Genomic DNA, 26,896 nt, shown 5'->3' with positions numbered 1-26,896 from the left:
ACTGGGTAATGCAATCTTCTGTTATGGAAATAAAAACACTGTTCCTTGTGAAATATTCTATGTTTAATAGATATAGTGCTCAAGGATGCTGTACATAGACAAACAATTCACAATATCAAAATCAATCAAACAGTGAAGTGGACAGTTAATAGACTATCGATTAACAAATCATAAACAGACATTTCACTATCAATTTGACAGGTATGACAGCAGTTGCATATCATGGTGCAATAATGTATCCATAGGAAAATAATAGTGTCAAAAAGAAACAAACAAAGTACAATAAATACACTCCAAAAAAAGAATGGCATTCCGTGAATTTAGTAGAAATATCAAGAAGATTTCATACTTGAGGATGATTGGAAAACCTACATCTATACAGCTATTTTTCTTATTCTATGAGCTTTCATCTATTTCCCCAAATGTGTGAGATTATATGTCTTCAACTATTCACGGCTAGTCATACAATAAAGGGTTTGAATCTTTAACGTAACAGCTTGCTGTGGATGATCCTGCTTATACCATGGTCATTTGACAAGTTAAAGCTGTTATTGATGTTGGAAGTTTGTTTTTTGATCAGTCAGGTGAGAAGTACACTTACTTTTGTCAGTTCATTTCAAATGTTGATCAAACGGACTGCAGCTACCCGGGTAATAAATGGTGTTAATGCACACCTTTCAGACAGGGGCAGCTGTAAGGCGGGTGGATATCTGGGGCAGAGCCCGGAGAATATAGGAGACTAGTGACTAGTGAATACAGTGGCGTGTAAGGTCCGAGCCCATATTCAAAACCTAATGGGCACCTCCGTCTGTACACAACCAGTGTTGCGCATGACTGGACATCGGTTGTTTACTAAGGTTTGTTATTTAAATGCTAATGCATGTCAATCACGTTTAAATAGTAACAGCAGACCCAAAGAGAGCACAAACTCCCAAGTGCCAGAAAGAGGGAGAAAGCGTCGGTGTCAATGGCCGTGTGGTTAGTGTGCTGACATATAGAGCATGTGCACATGCGGCCCGATCCGAGTTTGATTCCCGTCTCAAGTGTGTCTTGCTGGTCCCACTCCCCTGTCTCTAACCAAAGCTTTCCTGTCTTTTCTCCACTGTCCTATCAAATAAAGGTAAAATGCCCCTAACATATAACTTCAACAAAAGAAGATTAAAAATTATGACAACTAATAATACCTCTCTACTGCCCTTAACCTCACCATACACTTTCTTATAAACACCTGTTAGCAATTTTTATATATTTTCTTCATTTTGTTGAAAACAATTGCCTGTATGATCTGATTTGTGATGTGAATGTAGTTTGTTAAAAGCTGGATTAGATCTTGCACTCATTTGTAGCGTCAGCTCTACTTGTAACGACTCGTACTTATTACGCCACTGAAGCTGCTAGGAGAGTTATGTTGTTTTTACACTCTCAGTGTTTTTTTTCCAAGAAGGACCAACTCACCTTTGCCAATAGGAAGAGACGCAAAATGTAGACGGCCCGTAAGTGATTCGTACACGGCATGGTAACAAAACATTTGGGGCTTCAGACCCCTTAGCCCACCCCTAGCGCCGCCACTGATTTCAGCCAATCAGAATCCAGTATTCAAACACACCATGGTATGACAAACTAAAAACAACATGAATGTTATGTATACAGTACTTACAAGAGCACAATATGTGTTTCTCCAACACACATAAACCTGTTGACAATACTGAGTCATTACCATCCTTTATACATCATGATGATTCGTTTTTGATGGAGTTCAGCGATCACTCTTCTCTCAAAGTCTCCGGCATGAGGGCCGTCATTAGAGCCGATAACAAAATCATCAAAGTAATGATGCCAAGCATGATCACGTGTGGGTCCAAACCCAAAAACACTCACCTAAGAAACAAGAGTTCACTGTGTTAGAGAATGTCTTCAAATCTGCCCTCCATAAACATTTACATAGTCATCTGTCAATGATCATCAAAACAAAACCACAGCGGCAGTTAAAATAATAATAATAATAATATATAGCGTGGGTCCGTGAAATCAGCAACACATTCTAGAAGCTGCGCTGGACGTGTGGAGCTGGAGGAAGTAGACACCAGAAAGACATTAACAGAATGAACACTTGTGTTGTTCACTATCACAACAATCTCAAAAGAGACTCATTCTTATCTTTCTTGTTTGGAAATACCTCGCACTGGAACAACATTCCTCTACACATGTTTGTGTTGGAGCCATTTTTTTTAAGGACAGTAAGGGAGGTTCAAGTAATTCTTTATTGTAGAAATGGCGTGATGATGAGGCACAGGTGCCAGTATGGAAGGTCAAACAAACGTTCATATGGTGGTGATGGCTGTAATATTGTTGTTTTGAATTGTGAATGTGAAGTTTAAGATACATTCATTATGCAGACAGTAAATCAGTTAACCCTTTAAATGTATGCTTGGATATTGGACTCTTTTCATTCAGTACAGAAGCACGTGTCAAACAAGTCTTTAATTCCATAATGTGTCACAACAGTTTGTTTGTATTTATTTTCACAGCACTCCCGAATCAAGGCGAGAACATGACATTTATTGACAAGGTTGAGTAAACCATCAAACAAAAGGTGTTAACTTTATATGTATGAAGTTAAAATAATACCTAACGACGGAAGTACTTAAATTCTACATCTCTTTATTTGTGTATCTCTATACAGTGAAACAATTGTGTGCTCCAGTGTTTTAGTGAGTCTGTTGTGAATCCACACTGCTCCAACATCACTTTGGTTGCAGTCGCTCATTGAGATCTCCAGACCAGTGTTTGCGTTCATGCAGATCCGGCCTGTTGCATTTCAACTACCTCAAGTCCACAACTGTGCTTTATTGTTGTACTGCTATATATTCAAATAAAGGTTTTAATTGTAACTTAAGTGTCACTTGTTAAACAAATATATGTTTAGCTCATTGTCTGCATCATGTAAACAGTTTACAGGTATTCATTTGATTGATCAGACTAGAATAATCACGGCTGCTAGTCGAGACCTTTCTAAAAGCTGTCATGTTGCCGCTGTAACAGTTGTTTAGGATTGTTGTCATTTGGTTTAAGGGTTCCTCTTGACTACTATGAACTTCAAGGATTTTGGAGCTGATTTTAGTGCTAAAAGAGTTTGTGGGGCATTGGGGGGACATTTCCACCCCCTTAAAAATTGAGCCAATTAAAATATTGTCTCAGCTATAATTGAAAAATACAGCAAACATATTTTTTTCTTACATTGAACTTTTATTTACTATTAGCATTTAATGCTATACAAAATCATTAATGTTAATAGTAAATAAAAATTCAATTTCAGAATAATAAATATGCAGAAAGAAGTGTTTCCGCTACAGCAGAAGTCGGCCACGTGACGGCTACAGCTTGCTTAACTAATCTTTCACTAGATTTAGCGACTTTTGTTCAGAATACGTGTATAACAACAAACCAAGTTTCCTTCAGATCAGTGATTCTCAACCGCTTTGGTCGCCCTCGGAGCGCCATCTGGTGGGCCATATAGACAGTATTAGACTACCACCAAATTAATTTATTGTATTTATTTTTAAATTGACATATTTTGTTATATTCTAATGATTTTCATAGTCTTATGAATTTACATGTTAAAGAAACACGTTAAAGAAACACTAAAGTGGAGTCAAGATGCATTACCTAAAAAAGAAATATGTATTTGAATGTCGCAGCACCAAATAAGTCACAATGTCAGATTCAATCTGGTGTTGAGAAATTCAAATATATATATAATGTTACAGTAAATGATGTTCTGCCAAAGTGTGTGAAGAGAATATTAGTGTGTTAGCTTGCCTTCTGTTTACAGTGTGGGATATCATCTCCCCCTATTTGTCTTGTGTGCTAACTGTTTCTCTTTTTAAGCGTATATACTAAGACTCATCAAGCAACCTTGGTAAATTAGGATTGCACTTCATACCCGGTGAGTTATGGCTTCTATTCCTATTGTTGTTACTTGCACCTCATGTCATATGTTTAGTTTAGCCTTCTCTGTCAGCGGCAAGTGTTTTTCATGTGATAAATGCAGGGAAGTAGTTAGGCTGACGGAGAAGATCTTAGAATTAGAGTCTCGCATCCAATCTTTATTTTAGGATAGTAAGAGTGTTAGGACTGTAGAAAACACTTCGGATACGAGCAATGTTAGTGCACACAGCTCGGTTCCGGTTGAAAATCCCCTGCAGCTGGGAAACTTTGTGACGTTGAGATGGCATAGTCGCAGGACAAAACACCACTCAACCGTTCCGATTAAAGTCTCGAACAGGTTTGCCCCGCTCAGTGACGCACCGACTGAGAAACCTGCTGAAAGTGCCCTAGTGATCGGTGATTCTATTGTCCGGAACGTTAACATAAAGACACCAGCCACCATAGTCAAATGTTTACCGGGAGCCAGAGCGCCTGACATCAAGTCAAATTTAAATGTGCTGGCTAAGGCTAATCGTAAATACAGTAAGATTGTTATTCACGTCGGCACAAATGATGTTAGACTCCGTCAATCAGAGATCGCTAAAGATAATATTAAAGAGGTGTGTGAGCTCGCGAGCACGATGTCAGACACTGTAATATTCTCTGGCCCCCTTACTGCTTACCGTGGTGATGAGATTTATAGCAGATTATCATCACTAAATGGCTGGTTCTCTGAGTGGTGCCTGCAGAATAATATAGATTTTATAAATAACTGGAAGAGTTTTGAGGGCAGACCTGACCTGTTGAAACGAGATGGTCTCCATCCCTCCTGGGATGGGGTTTCCCTCCTCTCTAGAAACACACTAACTACCTGGGGCCCACGTCAGGAAGGAGACAGAATGGCTTAACCAACTGTCTGCTTGCCGTCTCGCGTTACAGAATACACAAAATATACAACATGTAATAATCCCTTCTCACAAACAACATAAAATAGAGACTGTGTCTGTCCCCCGGATTAGCAAACATAAGATAATGCGTAAACCTCTAGAAAGTAATTTAATAAACGTTAAACAAATCAAACATGAACATAATACAGTTAATAAACTGTTACGACTCGGATTGCTTAATATTAGATCTCTCTCAAATAAAGCACTTTTTGTTAACGATATGATAACCGATCATAAAATAGACATGCTCTGTTTGACAGAAACATGGCTAAAGCCAGATGATTTTATTACTCTAAATGAATCCGTTCCCCAAGATTATCACTATAAACACGAGCCTCGTCTAAAAAGTAGAGGGGGAGGTGTCGCTGCACTTTACAATAATTCTTTTATCACCTCTCAGAAGTCTAATTTTAAATACAATTCTTTTGAAGTCATGGTACTTCACGTATCGACACCTAATACTAAGGACAAAACATTTTTAAAATTTATTCTAGCTATTGTATATAGGCCTCCAGGGCACCACACAGATTTTATTAAAGATTTTGGTGGGTTCTTATCAGAACTAGTACTGGCTGCAGATAGAGTCCTTGTCGTCGTTGACTTTAATATCCATGTAGACAATGATACAGATGCCTTGGGACTGGCTTTCAAAGACACTCTTAACTCCATGGGCGTTAGTCAACATGTGTCAGGACCCACTCACCTTCGTAATCATACTTTAGATTTAATACTAACTTACGGTATAAATGTGGACGATGTTAAAATCGTTCAGCAGAGTGAAGACATTTTAGATCATTATCTGATATTATTTTTGCTTCAATGGCCTACGGCTGCAAATTAAATTCCTTGTTACAAATATGGTAGAACGATTACTTCAACTACCAAAGATGTGTTTCTCGATAATCTGCCTGAATTGTCTCAATTCTCTAGCATGAGTAAAAACGATGACGATCTTGACATTACTATTGAAAATTTTAACTCCACCTTCTTGGAAACATTAGACACAGTTGCTCCTCTGCGTTTAAGAAAGATTAAAAATGGCAGCCCAACACCGTGGTATAATGAACACACTCAGGCTATAAAGAAAGCGACCAGGAAAATGGAGCGCAACTTTAAGAAAACTAATTTAGAGGTATTTCGTATAGCATGGAAGGATAGTACTCGAAAATACAGGAATGCCATAAAAACGTCTAGATCCGCCTACTTTTCCTCACTAATGTAGCGTCCACGGCTATAGCAGCGCTGACTACGCCACCCCTTGGACCAGACTGGTAAGAGCAAGGGGAATATTTTACAAGAAGCACGCACAGGCTCGGCTAACAAAGTAGAAAAGTATGATCTTTATTTTTGTTACAGTAAAACATTGAGTCGCTTTTGGATTTCAATAAATAACACACATAAATTTATCACTTGACATAACACTAAGCCATAAGGGGGTGGGCCACCGAAGTACAAGTTGATCAGGCCTGAGTTTCAGTACCACACGTGAGCTAGGGCACACCACTTTAGAGTAGAACAAACACTACACACTCTGCACAACAATGACACCCAGGCTCTTTGAGCTATTTCTAAGAATACACACTTCACAGCAGTACACTACACACATCGTGCTAAATGAGTGAAACACCCTAAGGAAACCAGGCAGGAGCCCGTTGGAAAGTATATCCAGTGGGCCCAACCCACACAAGGCTACTGTAATGAGTGACGACAATCAAACAAACAACAAAAATATATATATAAACCGCTAGCCGGTGGCCACAGTCAGTTCACTACACACAGATATTGCAGCCCACCGGCTAGTAAAAAAAAGAAATAAACAAAACAAAACAAATGAGTGTCTAAAAAGCAGAACCTGCCCATTCATTCAAACACCCAAGAGAACAGCATCAGACAATCGGATTGGCTGAAGACTCTAAAACAAAGAAAAAAAAGAAACAAGGGCTCTAATTGAGTGCTCTATACGCCTAACATTCATAATCAGTAAACATATAGCTACACACACGCTAAACACCAGGCCCACTAATCGAATGAACGCTTTACTTTTTACCCAATACGTTATAATCAGAACCATAACATACCTTTCTGCAATAGCGATTGGGTGAGTAGACAGTGTTCCGACGCTTCACGCATTCACCCGTCACAAATGCTGGCGAGCATAACAACAGAGCCCTATTACACCGAAAGTAGTAAACGAACAGGATACGCTAAAAGAGCTGGATAAAAGTGTACCTCCTCTGTGCTCGTCAGTCCAGGCATTCCATACGCGTTTCGGAAGCACACACACACACACAAACAGTAGCGCCGTTGGCAATCACTATGCACCCCTTGCGCTACCAACGCACCCCAGAACACTGCTGCACTCCTCCACGTTAGCAGCTAACTTCAGTCTATCGCTACAGGATGAGGACCACAGGTATCTATACACCTGCCTGTTAACAATTACCGACCTCTCCCACCCACATTAGATGACGTAGCGATAAGAGGAGGAGTGAAAGCTAGCGGGGGTTGAAGAAAGAGGGAAATGAGAGACAGAGAAAAGAGTGCCTCAAACCCTTAGGCCACACTAATAAAAGAAAACAATCACAATCCTAGATTTTTATTTAACACAGTGGCTAAAATAACAAAAAATAAGTCGTCAGGGACTTCAGATTCTGATTATCAGCATAACAGTGATGAATTTATGAACTACTTCACTGGTAAAATCCAAAAAAAAAGAAATGCTCCCAGAAATTATAGATCCTCTTCTTAGTATTATTAACTCATCTCTGACATTAGGACATGTGCCTAAAGCATTTAAGGTGGCTGTTATAAGGCCTCTTTTAAAAAAAAAAAAACTCGACCCTAAAGAACTAGGGAATTACAGGCCTATATCGAATTTACCTTTTATATGTAAAGTTCTGGAAAAAGTAGTTTCAACTCAATTATGCTCCTTCCTCCAAAGGAATGTCAGTAATGAAGAATTCCAGTCCGGATTTCGAGCATTTTACAGTACAGAGACTGCTTTGATCAGAGTTACAAATTATCTGCTTTTTGTGTCTGACCGTGGCTGTATTTCTTTATTGGTGCTGCTAGACCTTAGTGCTGCATTTGGCACCATTGACCACAGCATACTTCTACATAGACTCGACAATTACGTCGGCATTAATGGAATAGCATTGAAATGGTTTAAATCTTATTTATCTGACCGTTTTCAATTTGTAGCAATAAACAATGAGGTGTCCCACAAATCCCAAGTCCAGTACGGTGTACCACAGGGCTCAGTTTTAGGGCCTCTGCTCTTTGCATTATACATGCTACCTCTAGGAGATATAATAAAGCGACACTGAATTTGCTTTCACTGTTATGCTGATGATACTCAACTTTATATTTCCTCAAAGCCTCATGAAACACAGCAGTTTCATCGAATAATGGAATGCATAGTCAATTTTTTTACTAATGAACTCGGACAAAACCGAAGTGTTACGTACTGGACCGAAAACCGCCAAAATCCTCGTCGTCAGCTAACAATCTTGGCGTTGTATTCGATTGTACTCTGTCATTTGAGAGCCATGTCGCCAACACCTGTAAAATTGCATTTTTCCATCTTAAGAATATATCTAAACTACGTCATATGCTGTCACTGTCAGATGCGGAGAAATTAATTCATGCATTCATGACATCAAGACTAGATTACTGTAATGCACTTTTAGGTGGTTGCCCTGCAGGCCTATTACAAAAACTTCAAAACGCGGCAGCTCGAGTTCTTACACTTACAAAAAGTATGAGCATATAACCCCGGTTCTGTCAACCTTGCACTGGTTACCTATAAAGCATCGCATTAACTTTAAGATCTTGCTTATTACCTATAAAGCCCCTACATGGTCTAGTGCCGCAATATTGAATACATTCTATTGTATTATAGACCTCCATGTGCATTACGCTCTCAGGCGTCCTGTCAGTTGGTAATACCTAGAATTTCAAAATCAAGTGCAGGTGGTAGATCCTTTTCTTATCTGGCACCTAAACTTTGGAATATTCTTCCCTGCAATGTCTGGGAGGCAGACACACTCTGTCAGTTTAAATCTAGACTAAAGACGCATCTTTTTAATCTTGCATACACTACACTTCCATAATATTAATCCTCAGAGGATTTAGGCTGCATTATTTAGATCAACCAAAACCAGGAACACATCCAACAACAAAATGAAGTACTTGTTGCTTCAAAGAGTGCAGAACAGTACTCTACTCTCAGCCAGTCTTGTCTCTTTGTTCTAAGGTTACCGCAGGATGCAGTTAATGCCCAGACCTGATGGCAGAGCTGAGAATGGGAAGCGGTGACTTGACACGAATTCATTACAAGATTTAAAATGCTATTAGATTGATAATGATAATGATAATCTTAAATCTATAATTTACCTTATTAGTAAAAATATTTATTTTTTATTTAGTCTTTTTGTGCAAGCATTGTTGAGCTTTTGCAGAGGCAGCAGCTTTTGCCAGAGGGGAACTGGAATCCCCTGGTTGGGCCTGGGTTCTCCTGAGTTTTTTTTTTCTCGATATGAGTTTTGGGTTCCTTGACACCGTTTGCATACTGTTTTGCACGATTTGCCTGGCCGGAGGGCTGCTTTAGAATTCAGAAGTTATACATAATTCATTTTGCATATAGGGATTTATAGTCCGTTTAATATTTCTTGTTTTTACAGGTGTATGACTTTAGTTGTTTTAGTTGTAGTCAATGTGTCTCATGTACAGCTGCTTTGTTACAATGAAAATAGTAAGAAGAGCAATATAAATAAAGTTGAGTTCATTCACTAACAATGCTTACGTACACATTTGTGTACGAACGCTTTCACAAAGAAATCATGAGTTTTTTCACAAAAACTTTTGTACATACATTTGTTCTAAATAGGCTATAAGAGAAAAGATGGGAACAGTTGAAAGCACACGTACGCAATCACCAGTCTCTTTCTTTCCTTTTTTCTCCCTCTCTCTCAAGACAAAAGGACAAAAGGCCTGTTTCATCTCAGGATAATTATATATTTTAAATAATAATAATATATATATATATATATATATATAAAATATGAAAAATCTACGCAATAATTAGTGAATGAGACCCAATGTTTTCATCTATTTGGCTGACTTTACTAAATCTGCTACTGTGGCATAACAGATTAACAGCAGAGTATAACATTGTACTTTTTGAATATTTTGTGTTCATACTATCATATTTGGAAATATGGTCCTCGGATTGTTTTTAAACAGCCCTTGGTGGGCTATGAGTTGCAAAAGGTTGAGAACCTCTGCTTTAGATGACCATGATTACAGATTACAGGTAGTGGCTGTGTGTGAAGACGATGTTGTTGACCAGAGAAACAGAAGTGTAAATGAGAAAGGCTTTATTTAAAAAGCCTACAGAATGTTCAGAGTAGGGGAGCGCTGGGCACAAAATAGCGAGGGGTTAACCAACGCTTAAGAGAAGAACGATTATAAGTATATTAATGCATCATACACATTTAATTTCACTCCATATCAAACATTAGATCCACGTTATCAGGAAGATTAAATCCAGTTAATTGCGCTTGTACTGTGTGTTAATTGTTTCATAAACACCTTCTGGTGAAATCCATGTTGCGTGTAACGTGTTTTAATGTTTTAATGACAGTGAAGATTGTAAGGTCCCCTTAAACTAAATTGCAGAACTTGTGTTCTAAAACATATTTAATGTACATAAAAACATTTCTAGCGAGATCAACTGTGCGCACTTTGATATTATTGTGGACACTGTGAGATCTGGTGGTGAAGCGGTCTGTTGGCTCTTATCTTGCTCATTTCTCGTATTGTCACGCAGGGGCGCCGCTAGGAATTTTGGGCCCCATGACAAAAAATCTAATTGGGCCCCCTCTGCGCAGCTGTTGACACCACATCTCTAGGACCTAACTGTCTCATCAAAAACTTTACATAACTATAATTAAAGGCTTGCAACTGTCTTGCTTCTTGTAGTTCAATAGTACTAGCAGAATATTTACTGCTGGTGATTTGTACATGCATGCAAGTCTAGAATGCAGTTCACTATTTGATGCAAAATTAAAAACAACCATAAAAAATGTGCTGCAGGCTATCTTTTAGAGTCTAAATGTATTTTTTTTTGTCAAATTTGGCTAAATTTGAAAATTCTCTTAACAAAAATAATTATTATTATAATTATTAATGAAAGATTCAATTAATGAAAAACAACAAACTTAAAAATTAACATCACCCTCTCAAAACAATGAAAACGGCAGATTTTTTTACTTGGCTGCACATACACTCACCTAAAGGATTATTAGGAACACTATACTAATACTGTGTTTGACCCCATTTCTCCTTCAGAACAGCCATAATTCTACGTGGCATTGATTCAACAAGGTGCTGAAAGCATTCTTTAGAAATGTTGGCCCATATTGATAGGATAGCATCTTGCAGTTGATGGAGATTTGTGGGATGCACGAAGCTCCCGTTCCACCACATCCTAAAGATGCTCTATTGGGTTGAGATCTGGTGACTGTTGGGCCATTTTAGTACAGTGAACTCATTGTCATGTTCAAGAAACCAATTTGAAATGATTGGAGCTTTGTGACATGGTGCATTATCCTGCTGCAAGTAGCCATCAGAGGATGGGTACATGGTGGTCATAAAGGGATGGACATGGTCAGAAACAATGCTCAGGTAGGCCGTGGCATTTAAACGATGCACAATTGGCACTAAGGAGCCTAAAGTGTGCCAAGAAAACATCCCCACACCATTACACCACCACCATAATTGCATTAATGAGAAATTGAACAGGTGTTCCAAATAATCCTTTAGGTGAGTGTATATGCCAACAAGAAGACAAAGTGGACATGTAAAATGGGATTTCCACACCAGGGTTTTTATAGTGCTAAACGTTTCCGTGCACTGATTAAATAGTGATTAAATGTAGGCTAACACTGGTCTGTTGCTAGCTAGCATATTTCACTATGGACATTAAGCCAACAGTTTAATACCACTCACATCTAGAATATATGCGTTCAATTTAATGTTTGGCTTCGCAGATTGTTTGGCATATCGCATTTAAGTACCGTGAGAGCGATTAAATGTCATACGATGATAGATTTGAGGAGAGTTCCTGAAGTCACTGATTCGCCTCTTCAGGTGTTTTATTAGAGTTGGTGCTAAACTCTGCAGGAAAGTGGATCTCGCGCGCCGCAGTTGAGAACCACTGCTATAGGCTACCCACCTTTCTTGGTGAAAAACTGGGTTACAGTTTGACACCCTTTACTTTGTCTTTCCTCTGACTCTTTTCTCTCTTTCCTTTTTTGAAAACCAGATTTTGATTTAACTTTGATTTTCTACTGACTGCAACTAAACACTGTCATTGAGAGCTCTAAGGCGGGATCGAACTACTTCATGCAGATTCAGGGGGGTGGTCGCTCAATATGGATGTTTCATTTTTGGTCAATGGGGATTTTTAACTTTTATTGCCAAAAAAAAGAGATCATTAATTGTATTAAAAATAAATATATGTAATGAATGATGATGGTTTGATAATTTTATATTAGTTTTAGCTATTTTTGGGGCCCCTGTCAGTCATGGGCCCTTGGAATTGTCCCAACTTTCCCCCCATACGGCGCCCCTGCCGTCACGTAAATGTAAATATGCACATGTAAATGATATGCAGATGAGGTTACTTTTAGTTAAACAAGGCGTCGTAAGCTCCATTTTACACACAGTCTTCCCCTCTCAGGGATTTATTAAGGGAATCATGTTCTGGAGTAGGCCTACACATGGATTTATAAATCTGGAAACGTTTGTGCGTACGCAAAAATCTTCCATTTGTGTGTGCACACTTAAGGATGAAATCTATATAAATGAGACCCCAGAACAGTATGAAGACTTCAGCCCATTGCACATTGAGACCAAAATTTCTGTACTTTAAAAAGTAAATATAACCTCACGTTGTGTCAATCACATTTAAACACTGCCTCCAATATATTTGTCCATCATATAAAAATTCGGACCTGGTTCGATTTTCTGCGTTTTTCGCATCTGTCAAGCATTTTTTGTGGCCTTTTATAACAATTCAGAGACATCAGAGCCAAAGAGAAAGAAGTGTCTGCTCATTTTGGTTTGGCTGTTGGTGAAACACTCAAGCATTAAAAAACATTTGGAACAAAGTTTAGTTTACAGTCCTGTAGATTAAAAGTAGGTTGGCAGGTTTTTGTTTTACCTCATCACAGATGTGCAGGGCCAATATAATGGAAGTGAAACCAGTGGATGGATATTTTCCCTCATTCTGTGACCAACTCTCATAGACATATTTGATAAATGCAGGATGAAGAATCATCACCTGTAAAGAGTGAACAACAGGAGGAAACATGCGGTCAGATTCATCTGTTCAGTTATTTATTTCTATTTCATTTATCTACATTGATGCATTTGACAGACGCTTTCATCCACTTTACATTACATTGGATTACATTGGATTTACATTGGATTGTACTACACATTTGTTTCTGACATGTGCAACCCCTGGGATCAAGCCCATGACCTTGGTGTTGCTAACCCCATTCTCTGACCACTGAGACACAGGAAAGCTCTTCAAAAGGTCTTAGAACTCTACTCAGCCAATCACAATCAAGGACCAGAACTCACCGTTTTATAAGTTGGGTTATAGAATACACAATACTACATGTTATTCTTACCATTCATGAGCAACAGTATCTTTATGTGAAGCTCAGTGGAAGGAGCACAGCGCCAGCAACAACAAGGTCATGGGTTTGATCCCAGGGATTGCACACACTCAGAAACTAAATGTAGAGGATAATGAAACCTAAGGCACTTTGGACAAATGCATCAATGTAAATATATATGTTTGTGGTGTAAAATACAGAGCTCTATGTAGTTTGTGTGTCAAATGTCATGTACGACGTGATTATAACTCTCCAAGTAATTGTCTCTAGCATTGTATACAAATAAAACAGTGATTTCACAGTAAATATATGTCATGCTTTCTCATTTTAAGTCACTTTGAATTGATGAATGTGAATGTGAATGTAAAAGCAGTATTGTGACGTCTACCTTGCTCTTGTCTGCTTTTATTGAGGGTCTCACAGGTACATATGTGCTGATAACAAAAGATCAAATGCAAATGAATGAGAAACCCCAGCAAAATGAAAAGAGAAATGAGGTGCGAGTCTCACTGATCTATGTGTTTGGTGGTGAAGACGCTGATGAGCCACTGCAGGTCCAGAATCTTAAAGGGTAAAAGTACGAGATGTGTCTGATCCTCCAGATCCACAGCGCTCTCAGGGTAGATGATACGGTGAGTGGTTTTATGGCCCACGTCCCGCTCGTATCCTACTGTCGGACCCCCATTCATCCTGAGGAAACACAACACACAGATCACTACAATCATCACATCCGAAGGGCCAAGTTGGAATATAGACGGAAGATAGAAGATAGAAGATAGCTTTAAAAGCAACAACACAAAGCAGGTGTGGCAGGGGATCCAGCACATGGCCAATCACAAACCAAACATCACGGCTGTCAAAATGGACCCCTCGCTGGCAGAGGAGCTTTGTGGTGAAAAAAAGGTTCCTCAGATTATAAAAAGGTAAGAAAGTGGTGGTTCTTTATGCCTGACCTAAAGTATGCTCGACAACAATGGGAGACAGGTAACGTTAGCACATTCCATATCAGTCTGGTTTGTCTGTCAGCAAACCGAACCAAGATTTGACTTTAGGATAAAAAAAATTAGGATACTTTTAGGATTTTAGGTCAAAGAATAATCTTGCTAAGTATGCTGAATGGCCTGGACGGTCATGGATTGGGTTAAATTATCTTTAAAACTCACTTTGGATTGCCAGTTCTTTAGCATGGTTTCATTTCTTGGCATATGAAATTAAAGAAATGCACAAAAACAGGCAAAAGATGAAGCGTGTTTCGATTCAGAAGGTGTTCTTGTAAATAGACTGAGCCAGGGACCGTCTTTCACCTTATCATTTAAATAAGTTTTCTCTACCTCCATTTAAAAGATTAAGTGAGTTTTCTAGTTCTGCGTGAGGTAAAATGCTTGGCATCATGAATTTAAGAAAAAGCTGACTATTAGGTAAACCTTTATTAAAGAGCTGTACAATTTTATACAGTAAAAAAAGTTTATTGTTTAAGGACATTTTAAATTCTAAAATGAAATAAAATATTACATTTAATTTAAATTAAATAAACTCAAATTGATTAGAATAGAGGGGGCACGGTGGCTTAGTGGTTAGCATGTTCGCCTCACACCTCCAGGGTTGGGGGTTTGATTCCCGCTTCCCGCTTCCGACTTGTGTGTGTGGAGTTTGCATGTTCTCCCCGTGCCTCGGGGGTTTCCTCCGGGTACTCCGGTTTCCTCCCCTGGTCCAAAGACATGCATGGTAGGTTGATTGGCATCTCTGGAAAAATTGTCCGTAGGGTGTGAGTGCGTGAGTGAATGAGTGAGTGCGTGTGCCCTGCGATGGGTTGGCACTCCATCCAGGGTGTATCCTGCCTTGATGCCCGATGACTCCTGAGATAGGCACAGGCTCCCCGTGACCTGAGGTAGTTCGGATAAGCGGTAGACAATGGATGGATGGATGGATGGATTAGAATAGAATTTGGGAACATTTATTTTGCCATTTTGGAAAAATATCTGAAAAATATCTTAAAAATAACCAATTTTTGTCAAATACTGTCATTTCTGTGTCTGCTACTGGCATGAAGAAAACGGATGCAACATTCGAGGAAAAATCAAATCATTTAATTTCTGCTTCAGATAGCTATTCTTAAAAAGGTTTTATGGAATTTAATGTGCTGGTTTAAAAATGTCTGCCATTGACATTGACATGACCATAATTTATGCATAATGCTAAGTCTGCAAAAAAACGCCCCAATGTGAAACTGGCAATTGATAACCTGCGACAAAGCATGGAGGAATGTTGCTGGCGGACCAATGAATACTTGAAGTTGCTTTACTGCTGAGCAAGGGTATGTATTTTCACAAGGTGAAATCGCTTTGTTAAATAAAGAGGATAACACTGAATAGTGGAAAGAAGTGTGTGTGAGGCGAAGGATCAGCATGCTGGAGAAGGGCATCGGAATCAAAACTCTTCTTTAAAAACCCTGCTGGATAACAGGTTCGCTGCAGTACATACAGTTAATGATACCACACTAATTGTCATGTTAAATATTTTTACTAAATGTCAAATAAAGGAATAGCTCCCTAAAATAATCTGTATATTGCAGAACAGCAAAATCAATGAGATTATATCAACTCCTTAGCATGAAAAACCTTAGTGGAAAAGAACAAATGTGCTACTTTGTTGTTATCAATGTAATTTAAAATGATATAACGATTACATTTACATTTGCTCATTTAGCAGATGCTTTTATCCAAAGCGACTTTCAAAGAAGCAATAAGTGATATGTCATACAGGAGCAATAATACAACAGGTGCTGATACAAAGTTACTGGTTTCAGCAAAAGCCAGAACACTACCCGTTGAGAGAGAGAGAGAGAGAGAGAGAGAGAGGGGAAGTGGGTTTTTTTCATTTGTGAAGTATTCACAGAAGAGATGAGTTTGAAGTAGTTAATTGAATGTTGTGAGAGATGTGGTTGACCGGACCGAGTTTGGAAGAATGTTTCCTTCAGGAAGGAGTTGTGAAGGAAAGAGATTTACTGCCCTTATGAAAAGGCAATACAAGACGCTGCTGGTTTGCTGAACGCATGGATCTTGGTGGGGTGAAGGAGTGTAGGAGGGTTTGAAAGTATGCCTGTGCAGATCCAATGATAGTCCTGTAGGCAAGCATTAGTGACTTGAATCAGATACGGGCTTCAACCTGTAGCCAGTGTAGAGAGAAGAAAAGGGGTGTCACATGGAAGACGAGGCATGCTGCTGCGTCCTGAACCAGCCGGAGTGGTTTGATAGCTTTTACAGGAACACCAGCAGGGAGAGCATTGCAGTAGTCCAGGGGTGTCCAAAGTCAGTCCTGGAGGGCCGGTGTCCGTCAAAGTTTAGCTTCAATCCTAATCAAACACACCTGAACAGCTAATCAAGATCTCACAAAGCAGACTAGAAATTTCCAAACAGGTGTGCTGAGCCAAGTTGGAGCTAAACTCTGCAGGACTGTGGCCCTCCAGGACCGACATTGGACACCCTTGCAGTAGTCCAACCTTGAGATTACCAGGGCCTGGACAAGGAGTTGTGCCGCATGATCAGTGAGATAGGGTCTAACCTTTTTAATGTTGAATAAGGCATATCGGCATGACCGCGTTGTATTTGCGAGGAAATCATTGAAGGACAGCTGTTAATCAAATATGACTCCTAGGTTCCTGGCTATTTTGGAAGGAATGATTGTGGTATTGCCAAGTTGGATGGCGAGATCGTGTTGCAGCATGGGGTGTGCCGGAAACACGAGTACTTCTGTCTTGGCAGGGTTCAGCTGGAGGTGATGCTCTTTCATCCAAGTTGAGATGTCTTCTAGGCAGGCTGTAATGCGAGCTGCTACAGTAGTATCCTCTGGGTGAAACAAGATGTAGATCTTGGTCTCGCCAGCATAACAATGATGCGAGAAGCCGTGTGATAGGTCCCAAGGATATCATGAAGATGGAAAAAACCAGTAGTCCAAGCACTGATCCTTTAGGGACCCCAGTGATCATGTGGTGAACAGTATCTGGTGATTGACAGTGTAAAATGCTCCAGATAGGTTCAGCAGAATCTGGACCGAGGATTTAGATTCCGCCTTGGCTAGCCACAGTGCTTCTGTGTCTGAAAGCAGTGCAGTCTCAGTGGAGTGGTTTGTTCTGAAGCCAGACTGCTTGTCATCCAGTAGTTTGCTCTGGGAAAGGTAGGAATACACCTGGTTGAAAGCTGCCCTTTCAAGTGTTTTTGCAATAAATGGAAGGAGAGAAACAGATATGTAACTGTCAGTAGTAGAGGGGTCCAATGTGGGTTTCTTAAGTAGGGGCCTGACCTGGGCCTGTTGGAATGTGGATGGAAAAGTGCTGGTGAGCAGGGAGGTATTGAGGATGTGTGTGAGTATGGCCTGAAGGAGATGGGAGGGGATTGGGTTAAGGGAACAGGTGGTGGGGTGGCTGGAGAGAAGTCTCGTGACTTCAGTGTCAGTCATTGGGGTGAAAGAGGAGAGTTCAATGTTTGAAGTGAGGGTGTGTGTCTGAGGTGCTATAAAATGTTACATTTACATTTAGGCATTTGGCAGACGCTTTTATCCAAAGCGACTTACATTGCTTTATCCTTTATACATTTTAAATAGGACTTTGCAATCCCCTGGGATCGTTGTTAACCCAATGCTCTTACCACTGAGCTACAGGAAATCAAGGATGTTTGCTGATGGATGACGTTTTTTTTCAGTGAAAAAATAGCGAAGTCTTCAGACGTCAAAGATGAAGTGGGCGGGGGAGGAGGGGGGCAAAGAAGAGAGTTAAATGTCTTGAAAAGCTGTCGAGTGTTAGGTGTAGTGCTCACCTTGGTGGTATAGAAAGACGTTTTAGCTGTGTTAACACTAGCAGAGAAAGAAGAGAGTAGTGACTGGTAGTAGTCCCTTAAGTCAGCAAGGTTCTTGGTCTTGTGCTATTTCCTTTCAGGAACCCTGGTACGAACTGCAAACCACACCGTCGGAGGTGAGGTTCCGGCCCTCTAGGAAATTTACACCAGACAGTGTGTGGAAAAAAGCGAGGAGGATTACTAGAGACACTAGCCACGAGAGTCACGGTCTGTTATCATTCCTTCCATCACTCCTTCCATCAGAACCCGTACCAGCAGACTACGTGACAGCTTCTTTCCCCAAGCAGTCAGACTCTAAAACTCTGGACTTCCACATCTACTCATTAGCACTGCACTTTATCCCCCACTAGCATGCACCACTTTATACACTGTCTTACTATAATACAACAATACATATCAATCACTGTACACTACGCACATTGTGTACATTTGCTGCTGTGTATTATTTTTATGTATATTACGTGTCATTTGTTGTATTCTGGTGTAAAACTTGTACAGAAATGTTTACTGTGTGTAAATGTGTACACAAATTGTCTGTCATACTGCCATGTTGGTTGGAACTGCACCCAAGTTTTTAACCTACTGTTGCACCTGTGTATTTGGTTGAGTGACAATAAAGGGATTTGATTTGAGTGTAATCCGTTGTTCATTAAGGATGTCAGACAGCCATGGGCAGGATGGGGTGGCCAAACTTGTCTGGAGGACAGAGGTTATCTAGACAGGATGTAAGAGTTGAGCATAAGGGGGCGGTTGCAGTTTCAGCATCTAGAGATGCAAAGTTGGAGGGAAGAGAGGATGTCATTTTAGCAGAGAGGGTGTTAGGGGAGAGAGAATGAAGGTTCCATCTAAAATAAATGGGTGGTGGTGTTGGTGTAGTGCATGTAGGAAGGAGCATGTTGAAAGTGATGAAGAAGTGGTCCTAAATATGAAGAGGTGTGACTTGAATGTTGTCTGTGGTGCAGTTACGGATGTAGATGAGATCAAGCTGGTTTCCTGATCTGTGAGTACAGGCTGTGGTGAGGCGCTTGAGGTCGAACGAGGCGGTGATGGTATGGAATTCAGAAGCCTTGTGTTTCACCAGGTGGATGTTGAAGTCCCCAAAGACTACAAGAGGGCCGCCATCCTCTGGGAAAGATGAGAGCAGCACGTCTAACTCTTCAATGAAGTTGTGAATAGGACCTGGGGGGCGGTAAACTACAACAACGCTGAGCTGAGTGGGAGAAGTGATATCAGCATGGTTTTCAAATGAGTAGTTGTTGCATAGGGAAGATAGTGTGATATATTTCCGATTATTGTTGATAAGCAAACCTGTGCCTCCTCCTCTTCCGGTTTGGTAGGAGAGTGAGAGAAGGAGTATTTTGTGGAGAGGGCAGCGGGTGTGGCTGAGTCTTTAGGATGAATCCATGTGTTAGTAAAACCAAAAATGTGAATGTCATACTGGCTGTCAAACGCATGCCTTTTTCACTGCTGACTGACAGTTCCAGTGACCCACAGAGAGAGACATAGGGGTAGTAGGGGAGGTGTGAATGGGAAGCATGTGAGAGTGAGCCTGTCGTGCCTTGGGTGAGAACGCTGCCTGTGCTGGAGTACAGGAATAAGCTTGAAGCACATGATGTTAGTCTACAATTAAATCAAAAGCAAACTATGTTAAATATACTTATGTCTCTTGCCTGTGTTGCTCTTGCTTGTTGAAGTCGCGCAGGTAGAGTCGCAGGCCTTAACTCTCGTTGGTCTTCACACGGGGGGCTGCTGTTTTGAATCCCTTTGTTTTCTGTTCTCTTTGGTTTGGTTTTGTTTTACAGGTCGCAGTTGGTTGAGGTCATTAGTGAGAGTGGTTTCACCTGCGATGAGGCTGATGCCGGCATTTCTTGAGCAGCCTTCCATCGTCGCTCCAGGCTTCCTTTGTTATCTTTTCGTTAAGTCTTTTGGTATTTATTTTTTATTCATTTGTTAATAAAATTCATTAGCTTTTGATTATAATCTGGTGCGTGGCTTCCTTCTTTGTCACAGACTTGGAGCGGCCTGTGACTCTGCACACAAGGGCTGACGCTACCTTAAATATGTGTTGAGATTAGCGTGGACAGAATTCAGGTGGAAAACGGCTTCTCGATTAGCAAAAAAAAGCTGGAATGACTTGAATGGGCCACGGATCAAACAGCGATCAACTAGCTATGTGTTTCAGTCCTTGATTCACTCTAAAACACAGCTATGACTGCTGCACACAAACATCATTATGTTGCTGTTCACAGTCCGCCAGTCTTAGTAATTTACTTCATGAAAGTTCAACTGATCCATAGTTTTGTCTATAATATTTGTTTTGTGTGGTAACCAATAAGCTGCTTGAGGCAAGTGCTGTATGGTGAACTAGACTAGACAGAACTTTGTTTTTAGCACCCTTAACCCATGACTTACTCACATAGCTAAAGCACAGCCTTTCTACACTCATGCAGTTCACACTACTGACCATTTCATTCAAATAAAAAAATATAGTAAATGGGTTTAAAATAATTTGTCTTCACAATAAATGATGCAGAGTGAAGGATATCGATTTGTGTATTTCTATTGTACATTGTACCCTGTAACGGAAATCCTGTGAAATTCAACCAATCAGATGATGTCTTTGAACTTGCTGAAGTGTTTCCAGAAAAGTGTGCCTTATGCATCAGATGTTTTGCCAAAGGCCTGGGAATTACCGCTCAGATAACATGTGGAAAAAGCTTGTGTCTATTAAAGATCCAAGAATCGATATTCTGTACTCAATTATTCCTTTATGTGGTTGTCAAGCTGTATCTGACTCTTCATACAATGGGAGTCAATTGAGGTCAGTGTTGTTCATGAGTACATGCTTCATTTGCAGGAATGTCATTGTGTTCAGACACTACACATTTGATAAGTGTGATATAAGAAGTCATCATTGCGTAATGGAATGAGTTAATTTCTTCAAGGAAGCTATTCTTCAAGTATATAACATTTTGCTCACTAGGTTTAAAGACATCCATAGAAGTCAAGTCCAGTCAAAGTTTATTTATAGAGCACTTTCAACACCATTATAGTTGTCCAAAGTGCTGTACAGCAATAAAAAAATGTCAATCAACAATGTAAATGACATCAATGTAAAACAATGTAAATCAAGCACATATCATGACCCTAAAAATATCAATAAAACCAATACTTAAAATAGCCCAATGGTTTGGAACCAGTCAACCATGAAAAGCCATCGAAAAAAAGGAAGGTCTTTAAATTATTTTTTAAAGTGTCCAGACTTGGGGATAACTTCAGTGATATACAGTTGTGTTCAAAATTATTCAACCCCCACTGAAATTGATTGTTTTGGTCGGGTTGACATTGATTATGATCATTCAGTCATTCAACTGCTTTCTTTAAGTCCCACCAGAGGTTCTCAATCGGATTAAAGTCTGGTGACTGCGATGGCCACTTCAAAATGTTCCAGCCTTTAATCTGCAACCATGCTCTAGTGGACTTGGAGGTATGCTTGGGATCATTGTCCTGTTGAAAGGTCCAACGTCTTCCAAGCCTCAGGTTTGTGACGGACTTCATCACATTGTAATCCTATATCTCCTGGTACTGAAGAGAATTCATGGTACCTTGCACACGCTGAAGCTTCCCAGTACCTGCAGAAGCAAAACAGCCCCAAAGCATGATTGACCCCCCGCCATGCTTCACAGTAGGCAAGGTGTTCTTTTCTTCATAGGCCTTGTTCTTCCTCCTCCAAACATAGCGTTGATCCATGGGCCCAAACAGTTTCATCAGTCCACAGAACACTATCCCAAAACTTCTGTGGTTTGTCCACATGACTTTTGGCATACTGCAGTCGACTCTTCTTATTCTTTGGGGACAGCAAGGGGGTGCGCCTGGGAGTTCTGGCATGGAGGCCTGCATTACGCAGGGTGCGCCGTAATTGTCTGAGCAGAAACTTCAGTACCCACATCTGACAAATCTTTTCTCAGTTCCTCAGCAGTCACACAGGGACTTTTCTCCACTCTACGCTTCAGGTAGCGCACAGCAGTCGAAGTCAGCATCTTCTTTCTGCCACGACCAGGTAGCGTTTCAACAGTGCCCTTTGCCTTGAATTTGTTTGGAATGGCGTCACTCAGTCAGGTTTCAGTGAAGCACAATGCAGCAGAGTTTGAACAGTCCTTGTTGATGCTGGTGAGGAGAGGTAGTTCATCCGTTTTGTTAGGAAGGGAACGGACATTCGCAAACTGAATGCTTGGGAGCGATGTTTGAAAGCCGTGCTCCCGAGGCTTAGCAAGTGCTCCAACGCACTTGTGTTTGAACAGCTGCGCTATTTCTACGACCAGGATGTCCAACAAATGTCCGAATAGTCAAAAACCGGTAAAATGTGGTGTGGGTTGTGTTTTTTAATGTTAAGGATTTTGTCGCTGGTTAGCATTATTAAAGAAGAATGACAAAGCAAACAAAGAAAAGCAGTAGAATGATTGTGGAGCTCAGCGCCGTGGCTGCCATCCGCAGCGCCATCCTGCACGTCATTGCTCTCATCCAGTGCTGAGGCAAAATGTGCAAATTCTTTCACTTTCTCCACTAATTCACTTTCGGTTAAATATCCTTTATTCTGAATCAACATTTCTCTTTCCCAACCGTTTGCCATTTTGTCGTCTCTTATCTCACTGACTTATATATAAAATAAATAATATAAATATGATTTAAAAATCTAAAATGAATTCAATCTATTAAAAAAAGTATTCGGTCCAAATAAAAATTCTGTAATTATTTACTCACCTTCGAGTTCTGTATACTCCAAACCAGACAAATTTAGCCCCCCATTGACTCCCATAGTTGGACAAATAACTTGATCATTTCTTTGTTGTCAATGATGACAGAATTTTAATTTTTGAGTGAATTATCACTTTAACTGTGGTTTATGAAAACCACAGGTGGTTTTTTTGTAGTACAGTAACCATGTTTTTTATTGTAAATTTTTATAAGGGAATGTACAGTAGGCAAATGTATTCAAGTTAGTAAATGTCGTATGTTTACCTTATAATGAAGTCATTTGAATCGATGAGTGCACCGTATTGTGATCCCACCATGTTCCCAGAGTTCCCCACCACAGCGCAACTCCTGCAGCGACTGGGACTACGGTCCAAGTGATGACGTTTATCTGGGAAATGAGCAAACAAAACCTCCACCACCTCTGTGTAGTTGGCTACATTTGACTCGTTTTGCAGGCTCTGCAAAAAGATTAAAAACAATATGATCTTTTTAAGAGCTGCATGTGAATGTCTTATTTATAACTATAACAAACTTTACTCATATAATGTTCTGAAAGTGACCTCTTTGGTGACCCATACCCGAAATGTGACCTCTGCATTTAACCCATCCAGAGAGTAGTGAACACACGTACACCCGGAGCTGTGGGCGGCAATCACTGCAGCGCCCGGGGAACAAGTGTGGGTAAAGTGCCTTGCTCAAGTGCACCTCAGTCATTACCTGCCGGCCCTGAGAATCCAACCAGCAACCTTCTGGTCACGAGTTCAACTCTCTAACCATTAGGCCACGACTGCCCAAATCAACTATTTGTATATTTTGTAATAATAACACATATTTAAATATTTTAAATTATATTTAAAAAAAAAGAAACGTCCCTTTTTCAGGACTGTGTATTTCAAAAATAATGTTGTAAAAATCCAAATAACTTTACAGATCTTCAATGTAAAGGGCTTAAACAATGTTTTCCATGCATGTTCAATTAACCATAATCAATTAATTAACATGCACCTGTGGAATGGTCGTTAAGACTTTAACAGCTTACAGAGAGTAGGCATTTAAGGTCACAGTTCTAAAAACGTAGGACACTAAAGAGACTTGTCTACCGACTGTGAAAAACACCCAAAGAAAGATGCCCAGGGTCCCTGCTCATCTGCGTGAACGTGCATTAGGCATGCTGCAGGGAGGTGACGCATGCTGATGTGGCTAGGGCAATAAATTGCCATGTCCGTACTGTGAGACGCCTAAGACAGCGCTACAGGGAGACAGGAAGGACAGCTGATCATCCTCGCTGTGGAAGACCACGTGTAACAACACCTGCACAGGATCGGTACATCCGAATATCACACCTTTGTGACAGGTACAGGATGGCCACAACAACTGCCCGAGTCACACCAGGAACACAAAATCCCTCCATAAGTACTCAGACTGTCCGCAATATGCTGAGAGAGGCTGGACTGAGGGCTTGAAGGCCTGTTGTAAGGCAGGTCCTTACTAGACATCACCAGCAACAATTCCGCCTATGGGCACAAACCCACCTTCGCTGGACCAGACAGGAGTGGCAAAAAGTGCTCTTCACTGATGAGTCACGGTTTTGTCTCACCAGGGGTGATGGATGGATTCGTGTTTATCGTCAAAGGAATGAGCGTTACACAGAGGCCTGTACCCTGGACCGGGATTCGATTTGGAGGTGGGGGGTCCGTCATGGTCTTGGGCGGTATATCACATCACCATCGGACTGAGCTTGTTGTCATTGCAGGCAATCTCAATGCCTTGCGGTACAGGGAAGACATCCTCCTCCCTCATGTGGTACCCTTTATGCATGCTCATCCGGACATGATCCTCCAGCAGGACAATGCCACCAGCCATACTGCTCGTTCTGTGCATGAGTTTCTGCATGACAGCAATGTCATTGAGCACGTCTGGGATCGCAGGGTGAGGGCTAGGGCTATTCCCCCCAGAAATGTCCAGGAACTTGCAAGTGCCTTGGTGGAAGAGTGGGGTAACATCTCACAGCAAGAACTGACAAATCTGGTCCAGTCCATGATGAGGAGATGCATTGCAGTACTTCAAGCAGCTGGTGGCCACACCAGATACTGACTGGTACTTTTGATTTTGAGCCTACCTTCATTCAGGGACACATTATTCTATTTCTGTTAGTCACATGTCTGTGAAACATTTTTAGTTTATGTCTTATGGTGTTGACTCTTTTAGCGGTCATACAAATATTTACACATATTAAGTTTACTGAAAGTAAAAACAGTTGAAAGTCAGAGGACGTTTCTTTTTTTGCTGAGTTTATTAAGTAAATATTACTTAAAGTAAACATAAAAAGATTATGTTGAATAAATACATGTGTCTAACTCAAACTTCACAGTTCAAATACTTTCATATTGAAAGTATATTATACTATATTTCACAACATAGAGGGTCAAGTGAGAAGAGACTGGTGGTCTCTGCATTGGCATAAGAACACTTACTGCTCAATAAGTGAAATAACACCAATCTTCTGAACAACGATAACCACATATATAACGCAAACTTAAAAATAATACCAAAACTGTCCTAAATATCAAAGATAAGTCAACAAAAACACAAACAAGTCTTTCTTTTTACTGAAAAACACTTCAAACAGTTCATCTGGAACATCAATCTCCTAATACAGTCAGAGACAAAGCATTCTGAGAACTACAGATCAACTGCAAAGGTTATTATATCTTCAAAAATGATTCATGTTGACTCAAACCAAATTAAATTGGTTAAACATAATACAATTGAGTTGGATTTACTTAATAGTTTGTTCAATTAATATTACTAATAATAGTAAAATCTTAACAACCAAAATTAGTAGATTTTTCCCCCAGTATTTATTCGTTATTTTAACTCAAATGTTTTATTAAAAACAGGAACATAATTCTATTAAGTATATTATATTAATACCTTTTCATAAAATCTACTACGACACACAATCCTTTTTTTCAGAGTACTGTAAGGGCTTATCCAAGCAATAATGTTATTTTTAATTACTTGTTGATTTCTTTCAATAATTACATGAAATAAATCAAACTAAAGTCTTTACCTGTACATGAAGTACAAAGCCTATCCGGATTTTTATAATAATCGCTCAGAGTGACAGGTTTTGATCGAGACGTTTGCCATTTTGCACTCACCCGCCACCACCAGAAAGTGTTGAAATCCACAGCGTGGTTTTTTCTGTTGAGAAGTACACGAGCTGAGCTGTTGTATCGCTGAGAAAACCACTGATTTCCCTCAGAATCCATCCCACAATTACAGATGCAAAAGTCTAGAAAATGTCTGCTTGATGTTTGGTAGAGCAGAAGAACACACAGAACGATGGAGGCACACATGATGACATACTGAAAGATTCTGTTTATGATCTTCATTATGCGGATTTCTTTTTTTCTGAAAGCAAAGAAAAAAAACATTCAACACATTTCCTAAGTATTAAATGAACTATGTTCTTTATACAATCAAAGAAATCATTTATTTCATATATTGTTATGACATTATAAACGCACAATATTAAGACTATTGTCTATATTCAGATCGTATTCTTAAATAATAGAGTGCATTACCTGTTATGAAAGAGTCTAGTGTTCTCTGAGTTTAACTGAGCTCCAGGTTGAGAGTTACTGTTTAATTTCTAGTGTGCATGGTTAGTGGGAACAATGGGTTAGCTGTGAAGAATATAAAAAAATATTCACAATCTGTC

The 26,896-nt window shown here is 40.0% G+C and overlaps 1 protein-coding gene across 1 annotated transcript; it reads right to left on the bottom strand.

The window, feature by feature from the left end:
• Positions 1–45: 45 nt before the first annotated feature.
• Positions 46–26,896, bottom strand: LOC130415537 (CMP-N-acetylneuraminate-beta-galactosamide-alpha-2,3-sialyltransferase 1-like). Its single transcript, XM_056741317.1, has 7 exons — positions 26,760–26,896; positions 26,334–26,586; positions 23,434–23,627; positions 14,075–14,254; positions 13,953–13,998; positions 13,102–13,221; positions 46–1,878 (listed from the first exon to the last, which is right to left on the bottom strand). Exons 2-7 carry the CDS (start codon positions 26,565–26,567, stop codon positions 1,714–1,716), a joined length of 939 nt encoding a protein of 312 aa, XP_056597295.1. The 5' UTR covers positions 26,568–26,586; positions 26,760–26,896; the 3' UTR covers positions 46–1,713.

This window comes from Triplophysa dalaica, chromosome 25, assembly GCF_015846415.1.
Source record: "Triplophysa dalaica isolate WHDGS20190420 chromosome 25, ASM1584641v1, whole genome shotgun sequence".
In the NCBI taxonomy this organism is placed as follows: Eukaryota; Metazoa; Chordata; class Actinopteri; order Cypriniformes; family Nemacheilidae; genus Triplophysa; species Triplophysa dalaica.
The sequence above is the reverse complement of the archived record's forward strand: the minus strand, read 5'-3'. Positions and strand labels throughout refer to the sequence as shown.

Coding starts and splice junctions, on each gene's coding strand:
- LOC130415537 (XM_056741317.1), bottom strand. CDS start 26,567: ATGAAGATCATAAACAGAATCTTTCAGTATGTCATCATGTGTGCCTCC. Junction 14,255..23,433: donor TCAAATGACTTCATTATAAG/GTAAACATACGA, acceptor GTGTTTCCTCAG/GATGAATGGGGGTCCGACAG. Junction 13,999..14,074: donor ACCACCAAACACATAGATCA/GTGAGACTCGCA, acceptor TTTTGTTATCAG/CACATATGTACCTGTGAGAC.